Source organism: Xiphophorus couchianus, chromosome 7 (genome assembly GCF_001444195.1).
Source record: "Xiphophorus couchianus chromosome 7, X_couchianus-1.0, whole genome shotgun sequence".
Taxonomy (NCBI): Eukaryota; Metazoa; Chordata; class Actinopteri; order Cyprinodontiformes; family Poeciliidae; genus Xiphophorus; species Xiphophorus couchianus.
In genome coordinates this window covers 21,180,069-21,197,444 of record NC_040234.1, presented here as the reverse complement: position 1 = coordinate 21,197,444, position 17,376 = coordinate 21,180,069, and the positions used below count along the sequence as shown (strand labels likewise).

At 36.7% G+C, this 17,376-nt stretch overlaps 1 protein-coding gene across 6 annotated transcripts in view; it reads right to left on the bottom strand.

Annotated features, from left to right (window-relative positions):
* Positions 1 to 361: 361 nt before the first annotated feature.
* epha3 (eph receptor A3) overlaps positions 362 to 17,376 on the bottom strand; it is a 111,200-nt gene continuing 94,185 nt past the window's right edge. For 4 of the 6 annotated variants that reach the window (XM_028022801.1, XM_028022800.1, XM_028022803.1 and 1 more), the window contains 5 exons: positions 15,939 to 16,148; positions 13,398 to 13,547; positions 12,691 to 12,884; positions 6,764 to 6,919; positions 362 to 3,342 (listed from right to left, as the gene is read on the bottom strand). In XM_028022801.1, the coding sequence (XP_027878602.1) occupies positions 3,237 to 3,342; positions 6,764 to 6,919; positions 12,691 to 12,884; positions 13,398 to 13,547; positions 15,939 to 16,148 (816 nt within the window). In that variant the 3' untranslated portion in view covers positions 362 to 3,236. Of the gene's footprint in view, positions 3,343 to 4,210; positions 4,330 to 6,763; positions 6,920 to 12,690; positions 12,885 to 13,397; positions 13,548 to 15,938; positions 16,149 to 17,376 lie in introns of all 6 variants that reach the window. The other 2 variants (XM_028022806.1, XM_028022805.1) reach the window with 2 other exon arrangements.

Genomic DNA, 17,376 nt, shown 5'->3' with positions numbered 1-17,376 from the left:
GGAGTGCAACATTCTCAGGACCTAAAAATGCTGCCATCACATAAATGAACTACCACAGTTACTTCCTTACAAAAGTTTTAAACATCCTCAAAGCAGTTGGGGAACTCTCTTGTTTAATTATGGGACATGGGAAGAGCGCTCCATTTATACGATACACCCCAGAGGATCACATTCTAATAGATATTGATGCCTTAGCCCAATGAGACAGAGCCTGGATTTTGTGAGTTTTATGTTAATTATCAGTTGTTAAGAATAGCATTCTATAAAAGATTTTTTCTATTTTGTTTTGCTTTTTTTTTTCTAGAGTACATGTGAAATAAAGCACAGGAGCATTTGTGTAATCATTCATTTTTTTTGAAAATATTTTGTGAATTATTTATTATAAAAATATAAATGTTTTCACTACAAACCATTTTACATTAGTAGACAAGGCCATCTACATTTGCAGACAAACTCAAACAGACACACATGTCAGTCTTTAGACATAAAATTAGGGATTTGTATAGGGTCCGTAACAATATTGCTCTCTCAGATGTCTCAGGTTTATGAAGTTTGTGTTAAAATCATATCAAGACATCACAGACACATAATTTAATCTACGCTCAAAAATCATCAATGCATTGTATAATGTTAACAAATAAATAATGTAATCATAATTGCCTTTTTATTGTAGAAAAAACTAACAAGTATGATTCAAAGTAGGATAAAATATAATACAGATGATTTTTTTCCTCAATTTTAATTAAAAATGTTGCACAATTTTTATTCAATCATTTATACATACAAACATTTGTACAAAAAAAATGGATGGCCATGTATATAGTGAGATCCGGAGTGCTAGTTGCTTTCTTTATGATGGTTTTACATTATGTACATGCTAATTTCAAACACATATCAGCAACAGCAGCATCCACAGGTAGACCAAGTAAAGGAAGACAGAATTGACACACTGAACAGGGCTGGGTTTCCCAAAAGCACCAACAGCACCCCTGTGCTTTAATCAAGCTTAGTCTACAGCCAAGGCAAAAACGTTGTCATTCAAAGTGCTACAGTAATGTGTACCAAGTGCTTAAAGAGGCATAAAGACAGCATCTTCATTGTAAATATCACGCGTTCAAGAGCACAAAGTACCAAAGTGCCAGTTCAAAAATACTGGGTAAGTGTTGCACTGAGGGACCAGCTGGGTGACATCAAAGCAGAAGACTAGCATCGTTAAATATGTACTCCATTTACATAGATATTTTAAGGTGCCTTTAGGAAATCCCATGATGGACGTGGCATATCAAGTTACTATTTCAGAAAGCAATAATTTATTGGATGTATTGCATTGTTATCAGAACATTTTAATATTGAGTCAGACTGGGGCAATTGATGATTGAGCTATACTCTAAAGAAAACATGAGAAACACTTTATTACATTAAACTAAAATAAATGTTTTCTTGGTGATTCCACCATGATCAAGACCAACTACAGGAGGCACTCTATTTTTTTGCTTGGAAAACAACAAGATTCATTAGTTCTAAGTTAGTTTTCTATATTTTTTTAAGTGTAGTTCAAATTATTTGAAACCAAAATTTAAAAAAGAGAGAGCTTTTCACATGGCTTTATTCATTGAGCTATTGTGTAAAATCTTCAGCTTGACCACCTTGTTTACTTACTTACCTTGCCCATTCAAAAAAAAAAAAATCAGCTGTTTTGAAGTCTTGGCGCAAACTTGTCTTTCCCAAAGAAGAAACTTAATCTCAAAGTCATATTTGAAAACAACTCTGCATCACAAAAACATTTCATACAGACAATTGGGTCTGTTCACCCCTTTGCCATCCTGTACCCCCATGTCTTACCTATGCACTGCTACTTAGTTCTTTTTACTTCCAGTTCATACTTGTAAACAAACCATTTGTTATCCATAAAATTAAAATATTGCTTATCAGTATTTTTAGTAACATATTTTATGAGTAACAGAACTCCCTCTCAAGAACTGTAGAAATCTCTAGAATAATTAATCTTAACTGTATATTTTATGAAAAATATTGGTACTATTCCATATTCCCATTTATTTATGATACGGATTAACCCCTGATCAAATTACAGTAGCTCTGACTAATCTCCTGCTGGGTGCCATTATAAAGTGAAGTAATAAGGGATCACTTTAAAATAAAAAAGTGAGTATTACTTAATGGATGATAGGTGCAAAGAGTCAAACAATACATAATGCCATTGTGAACCCAGAACAGCTAGGTTTTGAACAACCACAATTACAAAGGTATGAAATGGAACAGGGTGAAATGACCAGCAACCGACAGATCACTTTTTCTGTTTTGGGCTCCTTGCATTTGCTTTGCTCTAAGTATTTCCTCTTTACCTTCATGTCATTAAACTCCTTCCATCTCAGCTTTCCACCGGTTTCCTGTTGTAGGAAAAAACAGGATATACTCATCCTGAGATTCCACATGAAGGTGGTGGGTAATAGTACCTAACATTAGCACATGGAACAAAGATGTCACAATAATGAAAATTCTGGGTGTGCAGTGTTATGGCCACTTCGTCTTCAAAGCACAGCATTTAATACATACGATGAATGGATTTGATGGATTACAACCTTATTGCTTTTAGTGGCATGTCTACTGAATGCAAATGCTTTATGTTAGAGCTACAGAGTCAAACAATAGGTGAGTCCACATGAATTTGGCCATGTCTTGGACTGAGTACTGAATGTAGGTAGCTGCAACTCATATCCCAGCCTCAGACTTCATCAATTCAGATGATATAAATCAGCTGTGGATGTCTGCCATGCTCTTCTACTCATGGCATATCAGCTGTTCTCCTCCCTTCGGAAGACGCCGGCGTTAGCCAAGGACAGCTCCAGCATTTTGTCTCTCCCTGCTATGTTTTCCAATAATGACCAGGCTTGCGTTCCTCATAATGTCTTTCTGACCTCCTTACCTTTTGTTTTCTCTCTCCCCCCTCTATTAGTCAGTAAGGCATCTCAATGTGGGCTTGTAGGGAGAGGGGTGAGCCAGTCAGCTTACAAGGTAGCAGGTCAGTTCTGAACCCTTTCCCACTTCTCTGTTAGAAAGCTTTCAACAATGTGTGAAAGACATCACATGAGACATTTTTTTTTCTTTTCCATCCATTTGCATCTCCATATTATTTAGATATGTAGCCACTGTGTTAGTGTGTGTAAACACAGACCAACAGAAAAGTCTCTGGTGGTTTTCATTTCTTGTTATTGTTTTTAAACAGGTACTGGACCATTCTTGGTATGGGATTCTAGGGCTTTCAGGCTGCTCACAATCTTCTTTTGCGGTCCTGCAATAGTCACTCCAACCTTTTTCAGATCCCTGGTGTTTGAAGAACATTAAGAAAAAAAAGAAAAAGAAAACAATCAGATAAAGAGAAGACAGGAGATAAAGATTTATCTGTAGAGTGCCTTGAAAACATAGTCATACTCTTCAGATTTTTCACATTTTATCTGACTTTCTAAGAGTTTTTTCTTTTTTGTCAATTGCATCATATTTACCTCCATCCATCCTCAAGAAAAGCATCCCCATGACTAAGTTTCTTTTTCCTTTACATTTACTGTATGTACTTCTAATTATTGATCTTAATTATTGATTTTATGTATAATAAATACATAAACATTTGAGGCAGTAGCACAACAAAATGTAAAATATGCAAAGGGTATGACTTATGCACTGCAAGAGATTGTGAATGCAGTAGTTGTTAAATTTGATAACATGGCAGAGACATTTGGTTAATACTTGCACAAGCAATCTTTTTTTGTACATGCATTCAGTAAAAGAGCAATTATTTAAAAAAAACGTTTGGGCCACTTAAATTATAATTGCTAGGAGTGTTAAGTGGCATAGACCTGAAGAAAAGAAACACAATTAATTGTTAGCAAATTCTGAAGAGACTGGCAACATTTTTGAAGTACACAAATTACTAAAACTACACAAACAAAACCATTAATGTGACTACGATACACACAAGACACTGCTACATGTCAAAAAAGTGATTTTTTTGTTATGTTTTCCAGATTAGAGCATTGCATTAGTAGAATCGGTGGAGTTGCATACAAAATTATTGCAGTACTACAACACAAACTTTGCCATTATTAGATTGCAAGTTGTGAGTGGAAGCCCAGCAGCAGCTCTGGAAGTAAAGCTTTGCTCTCAGACAGGGTCTGGGCCTTAGTCCTTGACCCACCATCCAGAGCCTTTTTAGGGTGGAGAGGAGCTGGGCGTTAGAGGGTGGTGATTCCCATTGATGGCTCCCATTCTGGGCATGTAGCTGGTGTGATGTGGACCTCCGTCAGAACCACTCTACTGAAAAATAGCCAGGCCCATCAACATGTTATACAAGATATCAATAAGAGTTGGTACGTCTGGGATAAAATCCAACACTTAATGTATTTTGACAGATTTTGCAAGAGATTCATTTGAACTTGAAATGAGTTGATTGCTATTAGATTATTTGTACAGTTATACAGTATTTTAAATCTAAAACACTCTGTTTAAAGGTGTGTAAAAGACTTAAAATTAATATTTTTTTCTTGTGGCTGGATGATCTCACATTTGAAATGTGGCTAAAATTCCAACATTTAACTTGAGTGCATTTTAAATAGTATGAAGATATTTAAAAACTAACAAATTGTAAGCTAATTACTGGCTGTTGGTCCGTCTAACAATCTTCATAACATACTTTTAACTTTTTACTGAAGCATAAAACCAATTTAGGTTTACTATTTTCAACTATATCAGAGCTAATTTGTGACTTTCTGTCTTCCCAACATATGAACATGATCTTGACCTGACATAAAAGAAGAAGTAAAAATTTTATTTTCAGAAACTTTAATTAGAACTGTGAATTACTAAGATTGACATTTTTGGAACCAAATACTTTGGGTGGGTTGGGGTTTATGAATTCATGAGCCTACTTTTCCTTCTAATGGCCTGGGACAATGGCAAAAGAAATCACTCGTTCTGTGAATTGTTATTGGAGAAGCATTGTCGACTGCTGTTTTTTTGGCAAAATGGGGTTGAACAGTACTGAGTGCCAATAACTGTTCCATCACTAATTCTTTTCATAACACAGGATTTCTTCCCTACTTAATAGAGTAACACAAATTAATTACAGAGTTGATTTTATGATGTCTGAAGTTATCCCATTTATGGCAAACAATTTATTTTAGAACTTCAGTCCAGGGGTGCAAAATACATTTTTACATATCAGTATGCTATTTCATGTGCTGTGCAGTTTAGGTAGACATTTTTTCACACTGATGTTTGCAGATGGAAAATATGCTATTCCAAAGTGGTCAGTATTTTCTCATTGGTCCATCCCATTTTCGAAAAAGGGTTAATCAATTACTCCAGCAGATGAGTCAGCACAGTGTGCAGGAGTATGACTGTTCATCTAAGGTCAGAGCATTGCCAAGCCTTGTGCTGAATGTCAAGGACTAGATTAAAACTGTACAAATCAATAGAGCAATCTATATTGAGCAATACATAATCTGAGCCAAGGCTCTTAGCCTTGTACCTGAGCTTGGTGTCTTAGATGGAGTCTTCAGTGGATTAATACCACACTGATCCAATCAGACATTTACCAACAGGAAAATCACTGAGGACCAATGCATTTTTTCCTGTGTGAGATTATTATTTCCACTCACTCCCAAACAAGATGATTGAAAAAAAAAAACTTTAAATATTTTAACAAAATCCATTGAGTAAGTGGATGAAACATGGCTATGGATAGTAAACCAATGTGTTTTTACAAACCATTGGAAATGGATAAAAATAATAGAGGAGACAAAAGGCAGATACAGAAGACTTCTTCAGAATATGCCAATGTTGACCAACTGGTGATATCAGCTCCACAAACCAACATTATCTAATTTGTTACAAACTTCTTCCATCTAACATGTTTAGTTCAACACTAATGACTGCCTGTTTTTAGAAGCTGCACTGATACCAGATTCTTTAAAACTCAGTTTGAGTACAAGTACTTACATTTAAGTATGTATGTATTTATGTATAATTTATTATTCATTTTTCTATGTATAATTAAAGGTTTCTTAAATCACAGACTTAGTTTTAAATATTCTGCTACTAATGTAGAATGGTCTAATACAGATTTTCAAGTATTTTAGTTTAATTAAACATACTGAATGTTGTGAAAAATTAGTTGTATTTGCCCTTTAGCCATTTCCCAAAACTACAGTCAGAGGCCCACTTCAGCTTTATGCAATGTTATGTCTGCAGTGTGGAGATAGTAAGGAATCTCACATGTCAGCATACACAGAAGGCGTCAAAATCCCAAATTCTCATCAATAGATAAAGTCAATTGCATCCGTACATTGTCGTCTTCTTGTTATGTGACTCACATTCAGTTGATGGTGCATTGCTATCACTTGCTGGGTTAGAAAAAGTATATGCAAACTAAAACTGTCTGTTAAAGGGAAACAAAGCCTCCATCACGCTGGCATCAGGTCCTGTATTATCAGAGTATGAACACACGATGTCAAACAGATATTTGTAGTGACATCTGTGAATCTCTAAAGAAAACCCCCCCCCAAAGAAACAAAAAGAACGAAGGACTTGGTAATGGCATTTGTAAATGATGTCATGACCTATACTTTTTAGGTCCTAAATGGACAAGAACTAGCTCACGTTAGACCTGTGAACCCAGTTCAAAATATTTTGGTGATGAACTATGAAGATTAAGCTATCCAGATAGTTTATCTGTTTGTTGGAATCTTACTCTGTAGAGGTCTTGGCCAGGGTGTCACAGGAGCTGTAGCTGACCCCTGAGAAGGCCTCCTTGCAAGGCAAGGTCCTCATGGCATCCATCCAGTCACCCATCGTCCCCACTGAGGGAACTTCTGCACTGCTCCTGTCCAACAACAGGTTCGCTGGTCTAAGGGACAGAAGAGACAAAGGCAGATGACAAATTGAGAAACAAATGTACAAAGTGCCACATGATCTGTAAGTTTTCATAATATTTGATAACATATGAATTCAGAGCATCGTTTCAGGAAAACAGGTGGATAAGCATCACCTCGGTCATCAGTTGACAAACTGATATACTGCCTGACAGGTGCTGTCTGGCTACCATTCAACCACAACTTGTGCAAAGCAGCTTTTGCTATGTGATTTAAGTGTGTACATAGTTTATATTGCTGTCTTGGCTCCAAGCTTGTCCCGCAAAGCATGTGCCATGCAAGCAAATATTTGAGTGGGGTGTGATTGAAAAATATTTCCCCGAAGGGAAGTTGAAGTTCAAAGGTGAACACAATGGGGGCTCCTTGAAGGGTTTGTCTCAAATGTAATCTCCCAAAATCTTACACCTATCATATATTATCACACAGCTACTGTAGAAGGCAGACAGATACAGATATTTGATACATTTTGACTGAGTAAATGCTTTGCTTTTAATTCTACTTAGATTATGTGTTGTTTAAAGTTTTCAGAGTTCATCAAAATTTTTGTTGCAAGAGCATGGTATAGAAACAATGCTTTCAGAAACCCTTTAATGGCACAAAGTTCTTGAAGCCAAAAAACTACGATCCCTTTATGACACCTAGTAAAGAACATATGAAATGCCAGTTCTTTCATGAAAGTTAACCAAGAGGTTTTACATTTTCCATTACTGATGGTCACCTTTACACAGCATTACATTATAGCTAAGAAAAACCTTCCATGATAAATAAACTATTGTGCATGTGTGTCTGTGTGGGAGTCAATTATTTTCATTATATATATTTAGAGCCAAGATTGCCATCAAAACCAGCATCCGTTTCTGTTTAACTTCGTTACCACTTCCTGCTGAGCATGTACTCTGTAGCAGAATGCAAAATTGGATGTTATTACATTGGATGGTTCAAATTAGATCAAATGAAATGTACCATGTTAGCTGGTGCTCAGTAAAACAGCCAACTAACAAAGATACGGAAAGCGGAGAGGAAGCTGAAGATGAAAAATGAACACAAGTTGACAGGACATCACGTTTTCAGCGTCACTCATGATGCTAAAGCAGTCTGGCTTCGTTCGCAGTTGGGGAAACTGGATCACATCAACGCAGTGAATATGAAACCGGGTCAATCTATCTTGAGATCAAAGTGGAACTAACGATAACAGCAGAGCACTTTGTGTCCTTTCTTACTTTTTAAGGACATGCTCCACCTGTCTTTCCAAAAAGGCACCTGTACCGAGACAGGACAAAAGAGAATAATGGAAAGCAGGAAAGTACAGCACCAGAGAAAGAGGTAGAGTTCCCAGGGGGATGCTATTCATAGCAATGTAAACAAACTCATTAGAATACCAGGAAGTCCACTTCTTTCTGGCAGACATAATACCTCTGAGGGGTTTGAGGCACTATCAGTGGTAGTTTGTGTGATCTGGGGAGATGGAACTCAGAGATAAATGCAAGAATAGAGATCATAACAGAGACGTTTGAAAAAGTCAAGAAGTTTAACATATTTTAAATAGAAGGCCTTTACACAAAATGTTGTGTTTTAGTTTTCATTCACTTTCAACAAGAACTCCCAACAATTAGGCATGTTCTCTGCAGTATGCATAATACTGAAGTAAGGATGTTTTTAAGAGATTCAAAATATAGTCGAGAAATTTACCAGTCTGCTATTAGATAACGCCATCAAAAGCACCACACTGAGGCAAGGCAGTATACTGAGAGAAGAAAAGCGACATGGGATTTCTAACGGAGACAGTAGGAGAGAAGGAAAAAGGTGGAGGAAAAAAAAGATGCTCTTGAGGTGGTGGAGTGGGTGTTTTTACAATGATTGAGTCTTTTCCTGCCAGATCAGAGGCCTGTCAAAGTGCTGAGGGCCCCCCAGGACTCTCTGGAAACACTGGGTTGTCTGAAAGGGAGGGAATTTGTAGCTGGATAGAGGGGGTGGTTTGCTTGAGAAGGGAAAAGACAAAAATGTGAATATTTAATTTAAAAAAGTTCATTTGTTAGTTGTTCTTTTTCTTTTCTTGTTTATTTTTATTTAAATAGATTGATTTTATGTTGTTTTATACTGTGTAAAAAGCAACTCAATTACAAATTATATATAAAATTCCACCAAATTATACTGTTATAAAGTATGGAGCTTCATCTTTCTTGCAAGATTATTGATCTTTTTCTCCATCTTCCACCTGTACCGATTGCCTTCGTGTTCCTTTCTTCTCTTTCTATATTCTGCTTACATTTCCCCCTCCACTGTGTCCACTGGGAAGTAAACTGCAAATGACCTTATTTCCTCCCTCTTATCATTTTCTTTGTTTCCTATGTTGTTACATTTCTTGCGGCAACTCAAGAGACAAGATTATTGGTGAGGAAAGAGAATGATGTGATGCAAGGGGATAAACAAAGAAAAAGGAAAAGAGAGCAGCTGTTTGATGCCAGAGGATGTTTTCAAAGCCTCTTGTGGATTTAACAGCATATAGAAATGCAGAAAAATCCCGTTTGAGCAGAAGTAAGCATAAAACCACTGCAGAGAATTAGTCTGGCCCCTTTATTGGTGTCAGTTTTTGTGCTTTGTAGTCTATCTTTCAATTTTTCAGGCTTTCAAATACCACAGTTATGCAGTTTTTATGGAGCTCACGGAAGAAAGAATAGCTGGATGAGTGCAACTTTAACAGATAAAGTAGATGTGGAAAGGGCATTGAAGGGAGAAATGACCTCACAATAGGTAGCAGCAAAAGGAAATCTGAAAGTTTAAGACTCAGCTTAACTGAAATTTTTAAATCAGGCTGTATATCTGTTTAAAAAACTGTGAAGTAGGACAATAAGTCAGAACTGATGCTGATTCCTCTTTAGCCCACTTTGCTAGAATTTGGACAGTCTCTGCAGATAGATTTCTTGAGAGTTTCTCCCATTTCTCCCACTGTGAGAGTTCACACTCTGTTTCCTGAAGGAAGACATGTGGGAGAATCAGAAGTTATTTATCAGTGATGTGCAACCAGAACATTCTATTTAAGAGAATCTGAAACAACCAGCCTGGCTGCATGACCAGACTTCAGTCATTTTACAACCACACCAGCATGGTGGCAATGAAATATTTCTTGTAATATATAGATTGGTACAGCTGCTATGCACGTTGCTTTGGTATCCAACAAGATATCCAGGCAATAGAATAGACAATCAACCATACCCACTATTTATTTACAGAGCCATGTTTATTCCCTTGCACAAACAGATTGCTATGCTCTGGGTTAACCTCTTAACTGTCATGACATTATGTTGTTACCAGAAATTCTTAGGAGCTTTGACTGAGAAGTACTTTGGATGATAAGCTCAGCACAGTTTCTCCAGGTGTTTGACAAATGCTGCTGCTAGTGTTAGTCTAGAAGAGCCGATAGGTGGAAAGAGGGCTGCTCTGTGAAGAGCTTTGTGGAAATAGGCGGCACTTTGTGTGAACCAGCGTGTAGGAAAACTTAAATGACTCCCATGGGAGATTCAAGAATTCCTCAAACATGCAAGAAAAAAAGCAATTCTCCAGGTATGTTTTTGATTAGGCTATAGCATTATAACATGATGTGAAATAAAAAAACTTGAGTTTTTTGCTTTCTTTCTTTACTTTCTTTATTACTTTCCCTGTAGACCCCATCCATCATTCTTTAGTGAAGCACTCTAAAAATAATCACTCCTTTTTCATTAAGTAATCACTTCTTGCCTTCTACGATCATTACTTTTATGTATGCTTTATGGAACAACTACAACAGATTCAAGGTGTCTTGGTGGTCTCGCCTAAACAGTGACGCAGAGCCATTTAAATGCTGAACTTTTCCAAAATCAACATCTGAAAATGCCAGCTGCTTCCAGACAGTGGTTTTGTGTAAACAAAGCCTCAGCTTGGTTAACGTCATGCAATATTCGGATTGAAAGAAAAAGCACCTGCAGAAACTTTATAAATGCATGAGGGCAGCATGCCATACTACATAAAATGAGATTTGAACATATTATTTTCCTATCAGGCAGTATACATATTGCACTACAACCTTTCAACCAAGTGTATCACTAAGTTAGATTTTTTTGCCACTGCCACACTTTTTTGATCAAAATGAACAATGTCTTTTCTCAGAAAACACAAAAACCTACAGTTTCATGTTTTAAACACCTTGAAAAGCAATTTTGACAGTGACCTCCAACCCTGATTGGACTCCTGTTGGCCTATAATTTGTCTCTGACAGCCAACCTTGGCCCAGTGACCCCCACTCTTTTTCTATTCGCATGCAGAGACAGTAAACTCTAACCAACTTCCACCTCCCAAGTCTCCAGATGCTCGACTCTGGTCGCAGGCTTCGGTCCGAGGTTGGGAGGGAGGGGGGTGCAGTACATTAGCCTGCCAGGACAGCCCTGAGACAAACGAGGTGTGTTGAGCTGAGAGCAGCTGCTCCTGCTGTGCAACTGCCGCTGCCACCACACATTCTCTCCCTCGCTTCCACATACACACAAACATATCCGCACTAGCAGTTCTAATAAATCACCAGGCAGGACTCAGTTGGCCAGGCCGCGCTCACCCAGTGTTAAAAGCCAATCAAGAAAATTACATGCAAACTCCAAGGGACCTATTTTCACTTTCTTAAGAAATCATTAGTCAATGTTATGAGCTCTGACATCTCCATAATACCATTGCCGTCTGCTGTAGACCCAACGCCAGTCTCTCTCCCCGCTCAGAACTGACAACTGTACATGTGCTGCCCTGCTTCCCCACGGCCCCCTGGGAGAATTGTCCCCCAAACAATAGAGACAAGCCCAGTGGAAGAAGAAAATAAGAAGGAAAAAAAACACAATGAGAACAACAAAAGGGGGCAAGAGGATGAAGAAATAAAGTGCTATTAAAGGTAAACAAAAACAAAAAATAGTGTTTTTGTATTTTTTTTTTAAAGTTTTGCCAGTTGTTCTCCCAGGAGAGCAGTTCTTTAGTTGAAGTTTTGCATTATGCACTGTCAAGCTGAAATAAACTATATAGAAATGCTTTTACTTTCACAGATTGTAATACTTTCTTTTGTATGTTAATATTGATTAATTGAACTTTTATTCACACATAGTAAACTTGCAGTTACCATTAAAACTATCATTTCAATGCCTTTCCTTTGTCAGAAAGGATATCGGACATTGAAAATACTGTGATAAATTACAGCTGGAAAAGGGGTATGATTACATAAGTTATACTTCAGCATACTCCTTTTCAGACTCATAATCACCGATGTGATGTGTTTTTTTTTTTTTTTCTTTTTTAAAAGAAATATACTATGTACTTTGTGTCGTTTACACTGTCGGTGAAAGGTTTGTCTGAAATAAACTAAACTAAACTAAAACTAAACTTTGAGTCTTTCTCAAAGGCAGGGGCCTTATGACATGGGGTCATAATGTATGAGTAGAGAAAAAGATATGATTCTGTACATTTAGGCTGTAGCAAGAAATAACACCGGAGCTTATTAACAAGTTTGATTGCAAATCAAAGCTGAAGAAAAAAATGAAGAAATATTTCCTTTGTTCAAACTACGACTTTCACAATTCCCAGAATTTACTCTCTTAGATGATTATAAAATATTGTTTGTTTTGGAAGATCTGGCTTAGCAAATGACGGCATATCCTTTATTGTTTGTTTTTCTGTGCTACATTCTCTATGTGCAAAATCTCAAATGAAGAAAATCAAAGATTCAGTATACTGCTGATACCTGGATGTAGTGTTGGCTGTGATTTTGAGGCTGCAGGGGTTGCGAATGAGTTTGTCAAGAATGCTGACAATTTGGTCAAACTTCGGACGGTTATTCCGCTCCTTCTGCCAGCAGTCCAACATCAGTTGATAGAGTGTGGCAGGGCAGTCCATGGGTGGTGGCAAGCGGTAACCCTCGTCTACAGCTTTTATTACCTGCAGGCAAGAACACACTGGATTAGAATGAATTTATATAAAGTTTCTTTAAAAATGTTGTTTTCAATTGTTTTGGACTAGAGATGGTTGAGTCATTAGGATCAACGCACATATTATAGCACATATAAAAACAGCAAAAGTAGACCAGGTAAAAAAAAAAACCCAAAAAACATGTTTATTCTTGCTTATCAATAACTGGTTTATGTTTTAATACAAATATTTGTTTAGAATTTAGGTTGTTTTATTGTTTTTCGTTTCGTATAAAACTCTCCAACTGTGGGAATGTAGGTCATTCAGTTTGTTTCACAAAACTAATCTTAATCTTTCAACAGAGGTAGTTGGTTTTGAATCATTTAGTTTCTGCAAAGGTTCTGAAAAGGATGCGAGAGAATCTGGATGAAGCTTGAGCGAAGCTGCCAACTCTTTTGGTGTCGTGGTTGCCCCACACCACACTAATAATAGGTTTAGTTGTCTCCCCTTCTTAAAAAAGAATAGAAAATTGGCAACACTTACATCCTGATTGGACATCTCCCAGTATGGCCGCTCTCCATATGACATCACCTCCCAGAGAACGATGCCATAACTCCAAGCATCGCTGGCTGATGTAAACTTCCTGTAGGCGATTGCCTCTGGGGCTGTCCACCGGATGGGGATTTTTCCTCCCTGTGATCAGTAAGAGAAAGAATTATCATATTATCTGATTTTGCCTTAATATTTTTTAGTGGATGAATCCTATAAACATAGCTCAGAAAATACATAAGACAAAAAAAAAAAAAAGTGTATTGCAGACATTGCTGGCTCTTGGGGGAGTCATGGAATCAAATCTGGCGCGATGAAAAGTGCTAGTCAAGTGTTGTTTCACGTAATTTGTGACCTTCATGTGCAAAAATAAATTACTTGATAGCAAGGCATAAAGTATAGGAGTGAATTTTCCATCCGAGGCTGGAATCTTATGCCTCTTCTTTGCCACCCTATTATCTCCCTAACACTACTTTGTATTTTGTTTCAATGGTGTAGGAAGATACGTTGTACAGTATTAGTTCAAAAAGCTCCATCACTGCCTTCCTACACATTGTTGGACATATTAAAAAGTTAGACAGCATGAGTTCTATATGTATATTACACACGTGAACCACTGCTATGGCATTTACTTAACTGCAACTCAAATATGGCGGAAATTGCCCAACAGCAACATTTCTTAATGTCATGCAACAACGTACAGACGCTCTGTCAGCAGCAATGAAGATTCAGTTGTCTTAACATGCCAGATCCTTAAAACTAAAAGTGAAACTGACAGGATGACTGTCTGATTCATTCAGCTGACTATTATCTAAAACTTAGAGGTACTCACAGAGTATTGAAATTTACTTCCAAGTATGGAAACATTTATGTGTTAACGTGTCATAATACTGAAACCCACTCGCAATATAAAGCTGAAGCACATGAAAAAAAATACACATACTTATAAATTTAGCAATACTCAAGGTTCCAAAAAATATAACTTTTGTCCCTCACATATAGACCAGTGTGGCAAATGTTTTCCAATATACAATGGTAAATGGCAAATTAGAGAACTTTTGAGATTTCTAAATTTACTTTTTATTAATACAAGTGTACTCAAACCAGTTAAAAGTAGAAGATGTCTGGATCTAAATTTCTGATTAATCAAAGAGAAGCTAAACTAAAATAAGCCATCCGGTTTATAAAGCAAAAATATTGACTCACAGAATTAAATTGTAACAAAAATATTTGAACAGATTTGGTCTTAATTAAGATTAATTCACATCAACATTAAAGAAAGGAAGGAAAATATAAACCAAATTATATTTCAATTATTTCCTTTGTGCAATAAAATTTGTTTTTCTTCCTGAAAAGCAAGACAAATGAAGAAAATAGTGCTAAGGAAAGGATGTTGACATTGGCCAGTCGTAGCAGAGACAGCCAAGTCAGTTAGCCTTTGCTTTGGAATGCACAGTTATACAGACTGTTATCTAAAAAGATCTAAAATGTTATGCTGACTAGTGCTGAACGAAACACTGGAAAATGCATGACAGTGAAAACACAGACAAATGGTTGCATGAATAAACTTATAAATCTCATAAATATGACATATTCCTAAACTTATGCTCTATTAAACTCTGAAGTGGCGGTAAAGTAAAAAAAAAGTCTAAACATGCATATACGAAAATCAAAAGTTTATTCAAGTAGAGACAAGAAACAATAAAACACACTTCTACCAAGCCTTTGAGTCTCATGGATGATGGAGTTGTGAATCTGTGTTATTATTCCATTTTATTCATTTTCTGTGAGAAAGGCAAATGCCACACAGACTGTTTATTTGAAAAGCAATTCTCAACCAGCAAATTAAACCCTGTTTTAAAGGGTTGCATGCATTGTTTAGACCAGAGGACGCTATGCTGACCACTTATGCACATACACATATACACAGCAGAAAAAAAGACAGATGAACGTCTGGAACATGACACGGCTTCTGCTATGTTTCAGTTTTTGACAAGATCATCTACTGCAGAAGTAAATCAAGAACAAAAAACACAGAAATGCTAATGAGGTTAAGACATTATTTTCATCACAAATCCTCTTTTATGTTGTTTTTCTGGATTAACCTACATAATGCTTGCAATTATATATATATATATATATATATATATATACATATATATATATATATATATATATATAATATGTCAACTGGAAAAATATATGTTGGGTTTTATATTCAATCTACAAATTTCCAGAGTAATCTTAAAACTCATTCTACTTTGAAGGGAACTGAACAAAGAAAAAATATATCTTCACATTATGTTTCACACTTTCTAAACAAAATACTTTGAAAGAAATAAATCTGGTTTAAGAGAAGAAAATTCTGTTAAAACTTAGTGTGCAGTTTTGTGACAAATTAAAACACTACTGTCCATACTATGATATGCAAAAATAAAAACTTAAGCTTAAGAATAATGAGCCGCAGGACCTTTCTCAGTGCAATAATTCATGTAGTTCATTGTGTTCTTGATTTGACTTTGTGGCTCAGCTTACCCTGGTGGTGTATGCAGCCTCCGGGTCGTCCTCCAGCACTCTGGACAAGCCAAAGTCTGACACTTTGCACACCAGATTGCTGTTGACCAGAATGTTTCGGGCTGCCAGGTCTCGGTGAACATAGCCCATGTCTGACAAATATTTCATGCCCGAGGCGATACCACGCAGCATGCCGACCAGCTGGATTCCTGTAAACTGGGCATCATGTTTCTAAAAGAAAGAAAAACAGGCAAGGGAAAAAGAGTTATAGGAAATAAACGTACAAAACTGTGAATGCTGTACTTTTTGAATATAAATAAAAGAGGTGGAGTCTGACCTTTTCTCATTAGCATTTGCAAAATTTTTATTAACCTTTAAAAAACACCTCTGACATTCCTGTACTCAATCTTAAGCTTAACTGAATCCCACGGCTATAAAAATGACTGGATGAAAGTTAGGTAAAGAAAATTGAATAATTTGAAGAAGTATTCATACCCCCTAAACTTGTTTGGCACAATACAACCACAACCATTATTTGGATTACAGATAATGAACCAATGAACCTCCATTCTTGCCATCCTGTAGCTAGAAATGACCAAAGAATCTACTAGAGGACCAAAAGTGTCCAACATTTCTTGTATGTCTCTGTTTTGTATCAGTGGTCATCTGCGGGTTTCCTCTTGCTCTGCTTTACCCTCTGCTTGTCAAACACCACAAGGAGAACTAAGAGTAAGATGAGTTTGTATGATGAGCGTGTTTTTCTTTGAAAACCAATCAGACCCACTTCTTCTCTTATTTCATCCGGACCCTTTATAGGCCAGGCCACCTGGTTTAGTCACTTCAAAGCTTCGGTGGATGCAGTATGCTGACATAAGCTGCGATGCATAACACAGAGAACATGAATGTGCGTGTATTTGTATGTGCGCCCCCGTTCTTGGTGATGAAGAACAGGCCTCCGGGAAAACATGAGGAAATAACAGTTATAGCCGCCATGGGTATGTTTGGATACAGTACAGACATGGAAAAAATGTGTAAAACAGGCATTGGCACTCATGCTTTCAAGCCAGTAATGTAACTTGGCTGATGCACTTTAACTAATTTCAGTGAGTGGATCAATTCTTCAGCAAACAACTGAGCCATGGCAACAGTAAAATTCCAGCTGTACTGGAAAAGCAATGAATGAGAATACAACTGAACAAATACTGATATTTTATGAGACTGATAAAAAAAAAAATCTTATTTTCAAGGTTTTTTTTTCTTTTTTTAAGGTGTGTTGACAATTTAAAGTCAATGTATGTGAAATATGGACATGAACCTTATAATTGTGTATGACAAATTACACAATATCTATTTGGAATGTGATGTTCCAAAGGAAAACAGTTTTGAAGCAGAAAGGAAAAACAATTCCTTTGCACTACAAAGTAGAACTTGTGGTATATACGTAATGTATGAACCTCAT